Source organism: Barbus barbus, assembly GCF_936440315.1.
Source record: "Barbus barbus genome assembly, chromosome: 39".
NCBI lineage: Eukaryota > Metazoa > Chordata > Actinopteri > Cypriniformes > Cyprinidae > Barbus > Barbus barbus.
The window spans coordinates 12,340,857-12,359,442 of record NC_136717.1 but is presented as its reverse complement, the minus strand read 5'-3'; the positions used below and the strand labels follow the sequence as shown (position 1 = coordinate 12,359,442).

Here is an 18,586-nt window from a genome sequence, read left to right as displayed (position 1 = left end):
AGGAAGTGAGAGCATAGCCTGGAATCTCAGACAAAGACAACAGGCGACTCCAGCCAGCAGATGCCACTCCTGATTGTGCCCATCAGCTCGTTACTACACACTTCAAACCATCCAATAGGCTGTGGCAGATAACAGACGCATGCAACAGCCGCAACACAACTACAGTTAGGAACAATCAATTAAGCTAGTACTATAAACACTACATAAATAGCACACCTTACCATCAACCTTACACATCTAGGGCACAAGTATCAGGACATCAGGTCTTTCAAACATGCTTCAAGTCACTTACACATACTGACATATCAACACCTACCATATACCTAATTTATAACACAGCCACTCCAAAAGGCCATGGTGCCAAAGGCATGCTTGGAACACACTCTAAAAGGTACACTACCTCAGGACATTACATCATGTCTAATGCCTACAGATGGCATCTCGGCAAACCGCACGCATATAAGTACAAAAAAACCAAAGCATTATTACCAAGCTGCACAACAGTCATTACATAAAAAACAACTCCACACTGTAAACTCCACTACATAAATAGTAACCTCCTGTACTAAAACAGCACACAGACACTTCGCAGCTATGCTTGCTGGAACTGACCACACACCACAAAACTTCAACTTACACATTGAAAACCAATAAAGACTGTTCCACAAGCAAAGAATGGTGCTACTACTTTCTTCCGTGGGGACTCGATATTAATTTGACAAGGCAAAGCATCATTTACTTCAGCTGCTTTTAAGGAACTCTAGACTTTGCCTTCTAACAACTTTACAACACATTAACATGCCGTTATCTCACATTTCATTTTACGTATTACATAACACAACAAAAACACATTACGTGTATTACCAGTGTAAACCTACATGCAATGACTACCATATGGATCATCTGCAGTACAACCACACTTTACAACATCCTATCATTTCACAATCACTCACCCCATGTCTTAACTGACTAATTACAATGCTTTCCCAGTGTGGTGCTGTCAGCTTCATAAAGACACTGTCACTGACACCAAACTGTCAAAGCGTGAACAAGTTACTAGTACAGCTCCACATGACTACATGCAACAAACTACTGAGAAAAAAAAACAAACACATTTGCTTACAAGCAAGCTTCTACAGTTGGACTGCATCAACTTTTAAAGATCATAAGCATTACGCGCTTTGTCTATCCTTCGTACCCTGCATGGGCCAAGTGCATGTTCAAAGAGTCCAGCCTCTTTCGTGCTCCGCAATGACTGGCCTGCAGCTTCAAACACTCATACGTTCTAGCTCTGGTTCACAATAACACAAACACAAAAAACAAGGAGAGTCAGTCCCTTTGGATCTACACCTAAAGGACACAGTGTCTCTATAATGTTGATCAAAGTTCCAATCGGGCCCAATTGAGAAGCAGTCCTCTCACATAAACACTTACTGCTCGAAATGCACTGAGACCTGAAAACATTTGTTACCCTAAAGCAGAGGATAATTGTAATCTTCCACTAAGCTGCTGAGCGCCTTTACAATATGGAGCTGATTGCTGCGAGATGTGACGTGGTCGTTTGATAATCGTTTCTGTTTAGTTGCCGCCTACATGAGACGTGGCTGTTTGGGGAAGGCCAAAAGAAGGGGCAAAAAAGCTTTCCAGAAACCAAAACACCTGCAAACTCCACAGAAGACATAACCGCGGTCTGCGAGATGCCTTAGTAAATAGCGTGAGAGGTTAGAGGATGAGTAATGTCCATTAGCTGTGTAAACAAGTGTAAATATAACAGTGTGCTCACGTCCAACTCAGATGCTTTTAATTAAGACTCTGCTTAATGGGATGCTCTGTGTGACAAACATGCCAACACTGCTGAAATACGAGTACTAAAGCACCTCAGGTCTGTGAGGAGGATAAACTTTGGGAACGTGCAAGATCCGCATAATTTTTTAGGCTTTATTTTATTGCATTTTTATTGCTTTAGCCAGAACGTTTCGGTCATCACCAGCTCACTTCATTTAAAGCACTGTCTGCTAATTCAAGCCCCCCCAAAAAAAACATTTTACATAATGCTACGTTTTTGCCTCTTTGGATACTACGCTGTTTAGCACCTTCTGTCCCAATCTGCTGCTATAAAGGCCTACTTTTACCAGGTTTACTGGTTTCACTTAACTGCAGTATTTTAATAACTACTCCTTAACTGATACCCTTGTAAAGGTCATATACAGTCAGGTCCATATATATTTGGGCACAAGCACAATTTTGATTATTTTAGCTGCCAAAACATGTTACAGTTCAATGATGACAATGCACCATAAGATGGGCTTAAAGTGCACACTCTGAGCTTTCATTTGAAGGTATTATCATCAAAATTGGAGGAAAGGTTAAGGAATTGGACAATTTAGTCAAAGGCTGTTTCATGGACAGGTGTGGCCTATTCTTTCCTTATTTCTACATCAATTAAACAGGTAAAAGTTCTGGAGTTGATTCTAAGGGTGTCATTTGCATTTGGAAGCTGTTGCTGTGAACCCACATCGTGCGGTCAAACAAGCTCTCCGTACAAGTGAAACAGACAGTTGTTAGGCTTCAAAAACAAAACAAAACCATCAGAGAGGTAGCAGGAACATTAGAAGTGGCCAAATCAACAGTTTGGTACATTCAGAGAAAAAAAAGAACACGCTGGTGAGCTCACCAACATAAAAAGGCCTGGATATCCACTGAGGACAACAGTTGTGGATGATCAGAGAATCCTATCCATGGTAAAGAAAAACCCTTTCACAACATCCAGCCAAGTGAAAAACACTCTCCAGGAGGTCTGCGTGTCACTGTCAAAGTCTACAATCAAGCAAATACTTCACGAGAGCAAATACAGGGGGTTCACCACAAGGTGCAAACAAGGCCAGATTAGACTTTCCCAAAAAACATAAAAAAGCCAGACCACTTGTGGAAAAGCATTCTTTGGACGGCTGAAATTAAGATCAGCCTGTACCAGAATGACGGGAAGAAAAAGTATGAAGAAGCCTCGGCTCATGATCCAAAGCGCACAACATCCTCTGTGAAACATGGTGGAGCAGTGTGATGGCATGAGCGTGCATGGCTTTCAGTGGCACTGGATCACTGGTTTTTAGTGATGATGTGACAGAGGACAGAAGCGGACAGAAGCAGCCAGAAGTATTCTGAAGTGTATCACTTTCTGCCCAGATTCAGTCAAAACCCAAAACATGAGCCTCTTTCACACAGAAATTCCAGAAAATACATTAATAATGTATCCCGTGATCGTCTGATTGTGGTTCATTCACACTGCCAGTGATTTTTCCAGAATCTCTGTGTTCACACACATCCCACAAAGATCCCGTAAAGACACGTGACATTACGATGTGACGTATAATGTGACATTCAGTTTCACTAAGCTGGTGAACAATCTTAGCCTCAGCATGGATAGTGAGGAGCTCCCTGATCAGTTTGCACATATTTTTTCATTGTGAACGTTAATTTTCCTGGACCAACGTGCAGTGTGAAAGGGGTACAGTTTTTGTAGGTAAAAAAAAAAAAGGAATATTCTGCGATGGTCAAGTCAATCTCTTGATCTCGACCCGATTTAGCATGCATTCCATTTGCTGAAAACAAAACTAAAAAAGGTAGAAAGTCCTATAAACAAACGACAACTGAAGTCAGCTGCAGTAAAGGTCTGGCAAAGCATCACAAAGGAGGAAACCCAGTCTCTGGTGGTGTCCGCGAGTTCCAGACTTGAGGCAGTCATTGCCTGCAAAGGATTCTCAACAAAATATTACAAATGAACATTATGTATGATTATTTATTTGTCCAATTACATTTGAGCTTCTGATATTGGGGGGCTGTGTATGAAAATGGTTGTCATTCCTAAGCATTTTAGGCTATATTTTTGTTCAACCCCTTCAATTAAAGCTTAAAGTCTGCACATCAATTTCATCTTGATTGTTTTGTTTCTCATTCTGTTCTGGTGGCATACAGAACCAAAATTATGAAAATTGTGTCAGTGTCCAAATATATATCATGCAAGTGTACTGACTGTGACCGCTGGCCTATATTAAAACCATGTTAAATATTCACTGCTAAATATACAGCCAATTCTGGAATAATATGGAATTTGGAAAAGGAAAACATATAGAAACCCTGATTTGAGGTAAGCCCAAGTAAAATGCTCTAAGAGTGTGTGCGAGCTGCCTATAAATTGTAACTTCTAATTAATCGTCAAGTTAATAGCAGTTATATTGACATTTCCGTCTCCGTACGCAAATTAAGGTAGTTATCAAAGGGGAAAAATAAGTATGACAAATAATGCTTCTGGACACGTGGGCATGTAAAGTCGCTCGTTCAGGTGCTACGAGACCGCTGTCTGCTTCTCACCCGGTTTAGCAGGTCGATCTCCTCCTTCAGCTTAACGATCAGCTCGTCCTTGTCCTGGTGGGCTTTCAACAGGTGACTGTTCTCCTGCCTCTCTGCGGCCAGCTCCTGTGAAAGTGCAATTCCATCAGATACAAAGCCTTAAACGCAATTACAGTAGTACAAAGTGTGTGCTGCTTTGCCTACTTTCGTACTTCTGTATGCAAATAAGCACTGTTAGGATTAACTAAACTCTTAGCATGTCAGATTAATGCCATGCTTGGCAGGTTTCTGAATACTTGATAGACACTGATGGAAATGTGGGTGATTGTGAATATCATGGTCTTTTGCAAATGATTTTGCACCTTAGTTCACATTAACGCTCTAGAAATGAACAAATGACAGCACCTTGTAAGTTGCTTGGTTATGTTTCTGCAGCGCTGTGTATGATAGTGACATTTCTTTGCTCTAAAATACTGTTCCACATTATAGCATTCAACATACATTATCAAGTAGCAACCTCATTTTTGGTATGGGCAGAAAAATAGTTTATTACAAACTTGGCACGTCGAGTGTGGTTAGGATGTGCTGTTTGTTTTATTCAAAACAGGACATAAAAGTCTGCTGTCCGTGTTCCCCACGGCTTTTCCTTTCGCTTAGGAGGTAAATGCTCAATTCTCCCTCTTACAAATGTTTATCATCCATCACACCTACACGTGAGCATGTGAACATATGTTCCTACATCCTCAGAGACGCATTAATATTTATGACTATAATACAGGGCTATAAAGCAGCACCTCGATTGACCGTTGCTACAGACGTTACAATAATTATCGTGTCTTAATGCGTCATGTGCCTTTAAGATTGCTGTTCAGCTGATCTTGAGGTTTAAGAAATATTCATCTTGCTATAAAGCGTTCGCTGCTTGTCAGTTTGTTGCATGGAAAATCTTAAGCCAATTAAGTTGAAGGTTATTACAGTGCTGTCTGAGTCACGCTGAGATATATAAGTGAAACCTTACGAAACCACTGCAAGATAAGGTGCTAAAAAAAACTCTAGGCTTACTGGGTTTGGATATGGACCCCATGCTGAAATGAAATTTAATATCAGTATATGAAAATGAGTCCATGTGGGTTCCGGGTTTGAAAGTATGCTGACATTTGAGAGTAAGAGGCACGGGGTTTGGTCTTGTGGCGTTTCGTAAAAGTGCTGCGGACGGAGAGGTCTTCCAGAGAAAGGTCAGGATTCCGAAAGTCGGAAACGGCACCGGTCATTTGGTGTCGACCTAAAGATAGCAGAAAGCCATCAGAAACAGGATGAAATGTTGACATTTCTGCCTCGAGCGAAAGGCAATGCTGATCGAGTATGTGTACAGATTGAGGCAAAAATGGACTCGAAGGATACGAGGAAAGTCTACGAGATCAAAAAGTTCAGGTCAAATGTGTTGTTTGGGACAGGACCTGTGTGAAAAGCTGTAGGTAGGACAGGCTGTTCTATGTTGATGGTAAATGCACAGGAACGTACCCTTTCTAGCTCCTCTATCCTTTTCTCCGGGGCTGTGGGCGCATCGCCATGTCGATGGCGATATCTGTTTCCGTCTTCGTCGCTGCACACAGACAAAAAAAAAAAAACACCACATTTTGAGTGAAAATCCATTTCTAATGGCAAACAACTTATATATATTTTAGCTGGAGCATCTAAATGAATAGGCCTACATATTACCTTCCCTTTGAACATCTCAAATACAGCACACAACAAACCAAAAGTTGTCATGCTTATTAACATTTTCTAACAGTGTGCCTAGTTCGTGACTCACAGCTGGTGGTGCCACGCACCTCTAATGGAGACGTCTCCTTAAAAGCATAAATAAAAAAACAGGTGCATGCTTTTTCACTGTGTTCTGTTACAAAAGATGCCTTGCTAAAACATCTTTTCACACATTTTTCTCCCTTCAAATGAGACCTCAACCTTTTTCTAACATAATGGCTTGGAAAGTGCGTCTTTTATTTCGTAGGGGCAGAAATAAGAAAACAAGTAGTAAATTATCAGAGTATGAAAAGCCTTTTTATGGCACAGTAGAAGGCATTAGAGCAATGTGCTGTCATTAGCAAGGAGAACAAACCTGCTTCTTACAGAACTGTGCCTTGTGACACCGCTGTGCAGCTAGCCAAAAAAGGGGGGAGTAGGGTTGGGGAAGAATATCTGTCTTTTTCCATTTGTTTCACACTCTCCCCATCTTTCTCGCTCTTTGCTTAGGCCAGACGCTCCGGGAATATTCATGTGGAACTTATTTTAACCAGCTTCATTTCAGTAATTACATATGTGGAAGATTTGGAGAGGATTCCTTCATAATATTTCACTCATTCGGCTGATAAACCTTTCCCGGGAATCAAATTATTGGGCCTTCTTTTCACTTTAGAGTGTTGTTCTGAGCTAGGCCTGTCTGTACATTCCACAAAAGCGGGAAGAAAAGAACTGGCAACGAATTAGAGAAAGGCTTGTGTGTGTGGTCTTTTTTTTCACCTGCATGAGGATTTGCAGATTTATGAACTCCCTGCATTTTCCATGCTCCCTGAAATTGTATGTAATGTTAAAGATTTCATGTATCAAAAGTTAGATGCGATATTCCTTATATAGAATATCTAAAATTCTGTTTAAAAAAGTGAATATAGAAAGCTAGTCTCATCCAGAGAATCATCAGGATACATCTCTTAAACGAGACCATGTAATCAAATCAGAGTCTATTTATTTTCTTAATAAATGTTCCTGATCTTATAGTGACTTCACTTTCTTCAGGGAAATTCCTACAGTACTTGAGAGTTATTGAAGTCAAGTAAAGTCAGGTTTATTAGTATAGCGCTTTTCACATTACACATTGTTTCACAGCAGCTTTACAGACTGTTGTGACATATCAATTTCTTGTTTTAGGATATAATTCATTTCTTTAGTCAGAATTACGTGTGGAATAAATAGACAATGCGCATCATGCATAAGTAATGCTTCATATGTATGTAATGTTACACTGCCTCACCTCAAATCAACATGGTTAAAACCATATCTGTCCAACATTATTATGTCATATATATATATATATACACATACATACACACACACATATATATTCATTAAGTTGAAAAGACAAAACCGATGCTAAATGCTGTTTTGAAGCATGCGATCAGATCTGCAGAATGCATTTGTGGCCACTCTCAAATTAAAAGAGGACACAGCCCTAGTCAAAACAACTTGTTATTTTACATTTTAAACATTTACATTTCACAGCTACCAAAAAACAGAATTCAGAAATGTTCTTGAAATTGCTGTGAAATCAGCTGTGAAAGTGACAAACGCGACACTGGCACCGCAAAAATATCCTGCTCTGGCTGGAACTAGCTTCAAATCGCCTCTCTCTTCTAAAGGTTTTAACACTCTCTAACCACAGATGCACTGAAAGGAGCTCTAGCCAACATAACATTATCATCCACGGAGGTCTGGTTGGGCGACGATCGCTCGGGCGCTGAAAAACCATTTGCCAGCTCAAATGTTCTCCGCGGTTATTCCCAGAGTGTCTCTCTTTTGACAGACGGCCGTTCTAATCCTCCAGCTAATGAGGAGGTACGGTGAAGTGCTTCATCTAATGAGGAGATTCAGGTCAAACGTACAGAATGGAGCCGATGTGCAACCGACCGGCCTAATGCTCATGGACCCAAACTATTTAGTATTTCGCCATGGCTCTATCAGTATAGTGTAGTCTGAATCTGATCGATTTGGAGAATGGAGCAGATGTCCAATCTGAATGTTCATGTCCTGGGAATGTAACAAGCCACTCTGTTGCATTAGTCCCCTGTGGAGAGGAAACAGGAGGAGGCAGATGTAATGATCTGCTCCTGGAAACCCGGCAGGGGGCTTTGTGTGTATGAGAGAGAGAGGGCCGGAAGTCAACTCTAAATATGTTGGCCGTACTAGCTGGCCGCAGATTTAATTCATTGTGTGTTAATTCCTCAAGAATAAACTTTTGGTTAGGCCTCAAATAACCTCAGCAGACATATTTTACTTGTCTCCGAAACATTAATTGTCTGCAACAGAACGTCATTACTTCATGGCTAGCTCCTCTTTTTGTTCTGATGCATTGTGAGCATGTTCATTGCAGTTTCTACTGCCGGTTCTGTCATCCACCTGTCGTGCCAGCTGCGGCAGAGCCCTGGGTGTTGAAGTGCGAGTATCGGTGCAGAAAGATGGGCGACTAATCAAACGGCCAGACTGAGCTTTAGATGGGCTTTTGTCTGCATCACCCTGGATCCACAATGCACTGGCACTTTCTGTGCAAATTGAGTCCAAGCGATTGTAAACGGTGAGGTCTGATTCATTTTAGTGAACCGGTTTGTTCATTTAAATTAACTAGTTTAAATGTTTGGATGGATTTTTACACTTCTATGTGACATCCAGCTGCCAGGATGCTGAGGTGTTCTGAGTGGTTAGCATCTTGCTATGCCATTGCTAGCATGTTATGGGTGGGTGGTTGTTATGCCCACTATAATATTCTGGTCACTAGATGTGGTTAGGGTTCCCACATAAAAGAAATACCTGTCCTTTGATCATCTGCCATGCGAAAAATCAAACCTCCAGTTACTCTTCAATGAGATGCACCATTTGAGAAACCATTCATGTGTGTTGCACAAGCGCTGCAGGACGAAAAAATATTCTCGTAGCGTCATAAAATTAAGGTTGAACCACTGATGTCACATGGACTATTTTAACGAGGTCCTTACTACGTTTTTGGGCCTTGAACGTTATTTCCCTTGTGGTTTATGCAGGGTCAGAAAACTCTGAGATTTTATAAAAATGTCTTAATTTGTGTTCCGAAGATAAACGAAGGCCTTACGGTTTGGAACGACATGAGGGTGAGTAATTAATGACAGAATTTTCACTTTTGGGTGAACTATCCGTTTAAATACTGATAATACCACTATTTACCTCAGATTTACTTTGAAATTTCTCCTTTACAGTTGAATTAATTACTTGTGCATTTTAAGAATCAGGGTCATGCTGGATATTTCTTTGTCAAAGTCACTCAGTGTTTGGTTTTGGAGTGAGTTTTAAGTTTCAACTTCCTAGAACTTTTTTCTTAATTTTGTCTGCTCAGCTTGATACAAACAGTCCTCTTGTATCATTCAAGTGGAAACAAATTCAGGCTTGACTTTGCTGCCAACTGAGAGAATGAAAGCAACTGGCGTTCTTGCAGTGGCTCTGAAAATGAGTCCAGTTAAGCCATGCTGTCGTTTCACAGGCTTTGCATCCCTTTCTTCTGACAAGACGCTTCTTTTTCAGCAGTTTTGCTAAGGCAAATTTTCAAACCAGGAGAATACTTTTTACATCTGACAGAAGCCACCAGATGAGCGAATGATCCAGAGTTACGGTCAACAGCTAAAACGGTTTAATCCCTCCAATCTCACTCTACGCAGTGCAGAGAAGACAAAATTTACCCTTTGACAGATATTAGATTCAGTCAGACTCACCTCTTATGACTTCTGGATCTCGGAGTGTCCTGAAAAATAAAACAGAGGCATACAAATGAGAATAACCTCTTGGTTTAATGGACAAACAGACAGACCTATATACAGACACACGCAACAGCCTCCCAATAGTTTCTGTTGGCCTTTGAACGGTATGACTCACTCCATTCATACGCCCCTTTCTGAGGTACCAAAGCTAAACCAGACAAAAAAAATTAAAAAACAATAAATCCAGGCACTATAACTCAAACAGAACTGAACCTTACAGTTGTGTTTGCTTCAAAGAAACAAGTTCCATCACTGTGACGGCCTACAGGTTATGGTTATCATTCTCAAACTCTCACTAAAGGCTGATATCTATCCAACTGTCATACAAAACACGTTCAGACCCATATGTTCCAGGAACACAAAGTTTGGCTATTCATAATGTTTAGGTTCATGTTTTTCTTCTTTTTTTATTGCCTCAAAGCCTCTCAAAATATTGGCAATCTAATTCCACACCACCACCACAATATCATCATCTCTTTATACACAAAGCTCTAGGGGAGCGTATAAAGTTTCAACCATCATAAAAACATATTTCAGAGGCAAAATCCTTTTTTAATGTCCTTGCATTTATCTGGTAGTTCTTGGTCTGATTTTGAGAAATTAAATGTTCAAGCAAAATAACCTGTGCAGGTTTCAACATATCACATTACAAAAAATCTTTGAACAATGCTATACTGTACCCTGAGAATCTATCCAAAAATGTGTTCTTACAATCTGTTTCTGGTCTTATTGTGAAGGATTTATCACTGCATGTTAAACCTATACAAAATTGTGTTTGTCTTCATTATCTTTCATTAAATAAAAACTTCCCTGCCTTTGTTTCTATCCCCTGGTTTTAATAATCTGCAATATAATTAACATGTTTCATGAGCTAATCATCAATATCAAGTCCCATCCTACATCTTTCCTCATTATACTTTCACTCAGAAATTACAGAAGCAAAATGGCTTGTGAATGCTTGAATGCTTATGTGTCCTTATGAACATGCAGAACCCAATGGAAATTTGGTGATACAGAGTGCTAAATTACTCAGTATAACAATTGTTTGTATAGCTGGAACCCTTAACCTTAAAAAAATTAGGCATTTTTGTTATCACAGATGACAAGAGAGAGCAAAGAAACGGAGCAAAAAGTGTATGAGAGAAAGAGATATGAGGGAGGCAGGGAAACTGAAATGGAGAAAGCAAATATATTCATTGTATTCAGCCCAGTTCTCTCCTGATAAATTGCACATTGCTTAAAAAGGAATTCATAGCTGTTTGCAATGACGGGCTTTGTGATTTTGACAGCCAATTTAAAAAGGTAGGGTCTCAGGATCTCAGAAAGCCAGTCTAATAAAGTCCAGCACAGGCCTGCTCTGGCATTCTGAAGCTGTGCTCATGTGCCCTAAATCTTTCCTGCTTTATGCGATAAACATTCAAATCCTTCCAGAGACTAGCGACGCAGCCTGTGCCCGTACACAATTCATATTTACCCACATAGGCCTCGTAAGGTTAAACACGAACGCTGAAATCCTCGAGCTTACCCAGCAAAAAAACGTTCCACGGCGTTTTAAAGGAAACTGCATCTAATTGCACTATGCAAATTCTGCTTTGCTCCATAACATTTCTAACAGGCGCCTTTGTCAGGTGAAAATTACACTGCCACCATCTCATCGCTCTTATAGCGTGGTGACGCATGGGAAATCCCTCCCAGCGCATCTAACGTCTTCACACGAGAAGTGCTAATAAAAAAATGCAAATGAGCATGAACACTTTGGTTCAGAATTAACCCAATATTGTCACGCAAAGGCTGTCTCTCAAACCCTAGTGCAGATGTTCGGACCAAAATGTTATAAATAAATACACCCTACTGACAAGCAAGACCTATGTCTCAAACCTTACTGAGCTTCGCACCAAGACACCTTTTTGCAATTTCTTTTGCATGTTTAAATGCACCTACGATACCTAGGAAGCAGTGTCCATTGATTTCTGATGTCTAGTTAGGCAGCTCAATAGGTTTTTGAGGCACTGCACAGAGCACAGATGGAGTTGAATTTTCCAGGGATGCACTGCTGCATTGGCACCACACTGGAGCGAGATGATCCCATGGAATGTTCTGTATGGTTCTGTGAGTTCTTGCAGTTCTCCGGTATCAGAGTGTGTTTTCCTTGTATGGCAGAAGAGAAGAAAGGTAAAGCGCAGCTTAAGCAGAAGCAGATGGAGGCCTTGAGCTGATCAGGACTTCATTAAAGAGAGAAGCAGCAAAACAACACACACACACACACACAGCACCAGAAGGGAAATGCTTTTCCAAGCATAAAAATATCTAGGAATAATACTCATAAAGCTATGATCTTTTAATTTACTGCATCCCTAAATTACCAGCAGCCTTGAACAGACTTTATGGTGAATATCCTGAGACACATCATGTGCATCCAACCCTGTAATCAGTGAACCTGAGCGCTGTCAGGTATCATATTAATATTGTAGAAAGCTCGTAGATTATGACCACGTCTAGTGGGAGGTCAGAGAAATATGGCGTGGAATTCCACAAAAGCCATTCCAAGTAATTGATAAATGCAGTAGCAAATTTTTGAGGCACTCTACGCTCACGTGTCTGACAAGAATGCGTAAATCTGCCACCTGCTTCAAACGTGATATCTAGAAAAAATGGGGACATAATGTTACATTTGTGATTTGTCATCTCTTGTAATATGAGGGACCACTCTGAAACCAGTGTAATGTACTTGATTTTTGAATAAGATACATGCAAGAAACAGAAAGTGCAAGTTTTTGTATTAGGTTTTTATGTTCAGTTACTAAATATAATGGGAGATGACGACAAAATGAGGAAATTTACACAAAAGTTGTGAAGACTTGACAATTGACAGTCAAAAGGGTTTTTTGAATGGGTTTGAAATGCCGGAAATAAGGTCTGTGGTTAACATACCTTTTTTTGTCATTTTTTTTACTTCTCTTGAAAAAGTTAGTTGCTAACAAACAGCTAAATGGGACTACAGAGATTGTCTGGGACATTAATCATCATCATGCCAAACAGGTAAACTCGTCTATTCACTAATCCACTTTTACAGCCCCATTGTGTTCATAATCATGCTCTTGCAAAGGATTCTAACTCAAACTTTCAGGGAAAAGGTTTTTAAAAAAGGCTAAATATCGAAAGAGCTGTCAGAAGCTTAATGGTGGTGAAGTTCAAGTCATTTGACTGGTGTAGTTTGTTTAAAGCCTATGTTTAGCTTTAGGCCTACTTCTAGTTATTGCATTTAGGCTTCAAAATTCATAAAAGTTCTGTTCAGTTGTGAAAATTATCGTGATGAGCCAAACGTAACATTCATAACATTTTGTGGGTCACAGCTTTTTGTCAGAAAAAAACAAGGTGATGCTAACTTCTGGTTTGGCAAACAAAACTACATAATCACTGCAGCACAATATGTTGACATTAACGAAAAGGAATAATGTGTAATGGATGTTTTCTAGTATCTGAATCACATGTACCCTAACACCATGTTACCATATTGTAAAAAAATTGGTCAAAATAAAGGGAGAACAACGGTTTGCAGATCCTTTTTGCATGATTTGTTGTGTTCTTTGATCTTGCACCTGACTAAGAATCTTTGGATGTGCGTACTTTGACTTTTTATTTAAAAAAAATTTCTTTGCCATCAGTTTGATAAATAAATCAAGGCTTGTCAGTGCAGCGATTTGATTTGTGTTAGAGTCAGAGTATATATTGTATACAGAGCTGGGTAGATTACTTACAAATTGTAGTTCATTACTTGATACATGATGAAAACTGTAGTTTTAGGTAATGTATTCTGACTACTTTTTAGATTACTTGCATCTAACTTGTTTTAAACTTACCATATTGATGTATAAAAAAGCAAAAAGATAGAAAATATATTCCTTTTTCTTATAAGAAACCTTTATTCCTTTTCTTTTTCTTATTTTCTTGATATATCAATATCATAAAATGCATTAAACATTACATTAGAGCAGGGTTTCCCAAACTGGTCTTAATGTAAGAACCAACAGTTACTGAAGGTCACTGGATGTGATGAACACAGAGTTTTACAGCTATACATCAACAGTGTTTAGTAACTTGCATAAATATTTGTTTCACACATGGTCTAATCGCTTAAAAGGTTTTTTCCCCACACAAATTCAGAAGCATGTAGCTACATTACCATTCAATATTATAGTCAAAGCTAAATGTTAAGACACAAATTTAAATTAAATTAGAAGAGAAAGAGTAAAAAAAAAATGCATTATGAATTATTCATTATGAGTGATATCATGTAATCCATAAAAAGTAACTGTAATCTGATTATGAGAACTATAAAATTAATATACTCTAATTTTGAGCACATGATTTTTGGAATCTGATTACATGTAATCAGATACTACCCAGCTCTGATTATTGCATATACTGTACATCCCTCTTGGCCAATGAAAGGACCAGAACCAAACGTTGTGTAATATCCTACATACAATGTGAACAGAGTCCGATACAACAGAGGCCAACATCTGGAGTACTGTGGGTTGGCATAGACTGCTGAACATGACCAGGATCAACAGAAACACATGTAACCACTCACATTCTCAAGGCTCAGCCAGTAATAGGTTTCTCTATTTAAACATAATTATCAATCTTACTGAAGCACATTTCAATAGCTTTTCAGAGAAGCACTTTTCACCATGCCTTTAGTTGCAAACAATTGCTCACTAAAAGTCCTTTCATATTTTGCAATAATAGGTTTGAAATTCTCACAGAATAATACAGTAGCGATCCATTCCAGGGAAAAGTAATACAAGATGACATGCAGTCACACAATGTCAATGTGATTACACTGTCGGATATCGCATCCTTTATGCATTCGGCATCCTGAGGCTACATGGAATCAACCACCCAACAGGAGGAAATTAGATATAACAAAACGATGCATCATTCAAAAAAATACGTAATCATGTTCCCAGAGCTCTACTCATGGCACATTGACATTTAGCCATCCTCATCCTTCAGTGAGCCCCTAAAGATGACAAATGCAGGCAAGATTTTTAGTGAATAATTAAGTTTGGCCTGTTCCTCATTCAAAGCTATCATTCGACATCAGAAGATTTGGAAGTTCTACTTGCTTGACTTTGATCAGCCCCTTATCGCTATATAGATGCATTGTATAAAAAAAGAGAGGCGTGAACATTCTTCAAAACCTCTAATTTTGTGTTTAGCCATACAGATTTGGAACAATATGAGGGTGAGTATATGCCTGAAAAATAATAAACTATTCATAAAAAGCTGTCATACATTTTGTCTACAGAATCAAAATATAAGCACTACAGTTCTAAAGTAGTCTGGAGTTATCACTTATGCTCACCAATACAGCATTTATTTGATCAAAAATACATAAAACAGTAATGTGAAATATTATAATTTAAAAATTATTTCCTATTTTAATGTATTTTAAAACTAATAATTATTGTGGTGGCAAAGCTGAATTTTTCACATGATCATTCAGAAATCATTCTAAAATGCTGATTTGGTGCTCAATAAATAATTATTATCATCATCAATGCTGAAAACATTTGTGCTGCTTAATTTTGTTTTGGGGAAACCATGATACAATTTTTTTCAGGTTTCTTTGATTAATAGAAAGTCTTTCCTGACACTTAATTTATTGCAACCTTTCTGAATAAAAGTATTCTCTCTAAAAGTATTAACTTCTTTATTAAAAAAAAAAAAAAACTATTTCTGACCCCAATATATATATATATATATATATATATATATATATATATATATATATATATATATATATATATATATATATATATATATATATATATATATATCAAAATTTAAGAAAAAAAAAGTATATATATATATATATATATATATGTGTATGTATGTATGTATGTATACACTTTTTTCTTAAATTTTGATATTTATATATTGGGGTCAGAAATAGTTTTTTTTATATATATATATATATATATATATATATATATATATATATATATATATATATATATATATATATATATATATATATATATATATATATATAAATTTAACACTTGAAAAGCAATAAGGGAAGTATTTTACACAATTACTATGGTCTTTTATTTCTCTTTTCTTATTTCCTCTCTAGACAGGTGATAACACAAGGTAAATAAAAGACAAAACATCATGTCTAGTGTCAAGAGTTCTTATCGTAGTATGTTTTGTGGCTTGATGCAGTATGAACGTCGACTGCCCTGCTTTCTGTTTGTCACTTGATTGTGTTTGTTTCTTTGGTCAACACTGCCTCTGTAAGGCCGACCAGTGACTGCACTCTACACCCTCTAGAGGCAGGATTATCCTTGAAATGACTATAACAAACACTCTCTCACCTGTATCGAGTAGGCTGCTCCGGGGTCAGGGGTCATTGCCTCGTTCTGAACCGTGTTGTGCTGCGTAACACTTTCTTCCATCTTCTTCTCCTTCTCTTCTCCATCATCGTCATCAAGCTCATCCAAGCTCTGCAGAGAAATTTCAGGCTCGGTCAGTTTAGTTTGTTCAGATTGTTTGGGATTTGTGGATTATTTTCACATGACGAGAGAGTCTAATTGTGTTCTCTACACACACACACACACAGACACAAACAGACACAGGAAGTGTGCTACCGAACAACCTCTGTGGTATGAGTCTAGGGGATTTTTGGGAAGTGGAATGTCCCAGTACACACTGGGAACAGATCTTTTTACATGTCTTAAAACAGATAACATTAAACACAGTCCAATACACATGACAATTTGGAGAATACCAACAGTTTGAGTTAATTATGAATGATAACGCCCATCACCCTATCTGATGAAATTTCCAAAGAGAAACCGGTTTTCTGGCTGCACGTAAACCAGTCTTTCCTGTTCAGTGAAGGTGGAGTTCAGAACAGGGCTGGGAAGGTAAAAATAGCCTTACAAGGCTAAACTGGAATGTAATAATTTACACAAGCTTTCCAGCCAACCGGTTTTATCAACACTTCCTGGGGACGGGCCAAATTCTAAACCCTCTCATAGGCATCAGCATACCCAAATGAATGTATAAACTACGACTTAGACACACATACACACTTTCCCCCTCCCCAGGGATCAGTAAACATGCTTCATCAGCCCCCGCTGCAGCCTTAAAGAGGTCACTTCTGCACTCCGCTGCCCGTTAGCCAAAATCAGACATTCCCCTGCCTAATGACAATCATTTATGTCAATTAAGACAGCTTATAAACTTGAGGGCAAATTATTGTCACACCAGTAAATGACTATTAAGACACTTTCAAAGGAAGCCATTATTGTACAAATATATAGAGAGAGACATGCTCGCACTAAGTGACCTTTTAAAAAACAGTTAAAAACAGACCCATTAATATTGAATGTGGTTAAACATAATCTGCTTAGAGACTGGCTTGAAACTTCTATGCCAGTTTATGGAGTTTTATCATCACACAGGTGTGGAAAGACACATTTAAAGGGGTCATATCAGGAGAAATAAAACAACAAAAACCAATGTGTCTGATGATTACAAAAAGTCTATCTAGATATTTGCATACAGACATTGCAGCAAACAATTTACTTCTTAACTCTAAGGGTCAGAAAAAGGTAATTAAGATTAATACAAAAAAGTAAAAAAAAATCTAAATGAGGTAATTTAAAATGAAATTACATAAATATATTAAATATGGAAAAAATATATAAATTAAAACAAGAAACATCGGAAAAATAAAGAAAAGACAAGTTAGATGATCACACCTTTAACTTCTTTGTGTTTGCAGTGAGGGAAAGGGGCTTTATTTTAAAAAATAAAAAAATTCAGCTTTATTAGGAATGCATGTGCGGGTGGAAATTTTGTGTCCGGCCAGTGGAGAAATAAATATTCACGATATATCATGTTAATACCCCTTTCCTGGAAGAGGGAATGTGCAACATGTCTGCCTCAAAACTGCAGTCTATCCGACCGTCTTAACTTTTAACTCTGTTTTTGTTGTTGTTTTCCAACAGTCAAAGCTGAACTACCTGAAGCTTTATGCATATGGCATATTCCCTCAAATTTATCTTTTACATTCATAGTTTCTCAAGAGATGAAAGCATACGAGAATGTGCTTTACTTATAAAAATATTTCTTCACTTTTTTTATGTTTTATACTACAGATTTGCAGCCTATATTTATTAATTAATTAATAATTTTCTGAAATATTTATTAATTAAAAAAAATATGATTAAGCTTTGGAAACTATACATATGTAAAATGTACAATATCTTTCTACTGGGAAAACTATCTAAAAATAATGATGACTCAATCTTGTGTATTTTATCTTGGCTGGAACACAGTATTGGCTATCAGTATTCAGTATCCAGAAACAGAGCTATTTTTATAACTTGCCTATTTATTTATTATTATTTCATCCATTTTTAATAATTATTTCATTTTTGAATGCTAGTAAAAGTATGGGAACAAATTTCCAAAGCTCTTGGTGTTTTGACCGGTGTTGTACTCAGGCCAGTTATGCAGTAGATTAATGGAGACTTTGAGTTGAGGGGCTCTGGATGCTCTTCCCTCCTGATGTCCTCAGCAGACTGGATTTAATGACTGTGGATTAATCAAGTACTGCATGCCCTGGCTACACAGGTTCATTAGGATGATGCATTACACTCATG

At 38.1% G+C, this 18,586-nt stretch overlaps 1 protein-coding gene across 2 annotated transcripts in view; it reads right to left on the bottom strand.

Annotated features, from left to right (window-relative positions):
- LOC306859084 (PRKC apoptosis WT1 regulator protein-like) overlaps positions 1-18,586 on the bottom strand; it is a 68,378-nt gene that overhangs the window by 10,542 nt on the left and 39,250 nt on the right. For both annotated transcript variants that reach the window (XM_079399903.1, XM_079399902.1), the window contains exons 3-6: positions 16,289-16,417; positions 9,858-9,886; positions 5,869-5,950; positions 4,369-4,473 (exon numbers count right to left, since the gene is read on the bottom strand). In XM_079399903.1, the coding sequence (XP_079256029.1) occupies positions 4,369-4,473; positions 5,869-5,950; positions 9,858-9,886; positions 16,289-16,417 (345 nt within the window). The remainder of the gene's footprint in view (positions 1-4,368; positions 4,474-5,868; positions 5,951-9,857; positions 9,887-16,288; positions 16,418-18,586) is intronic.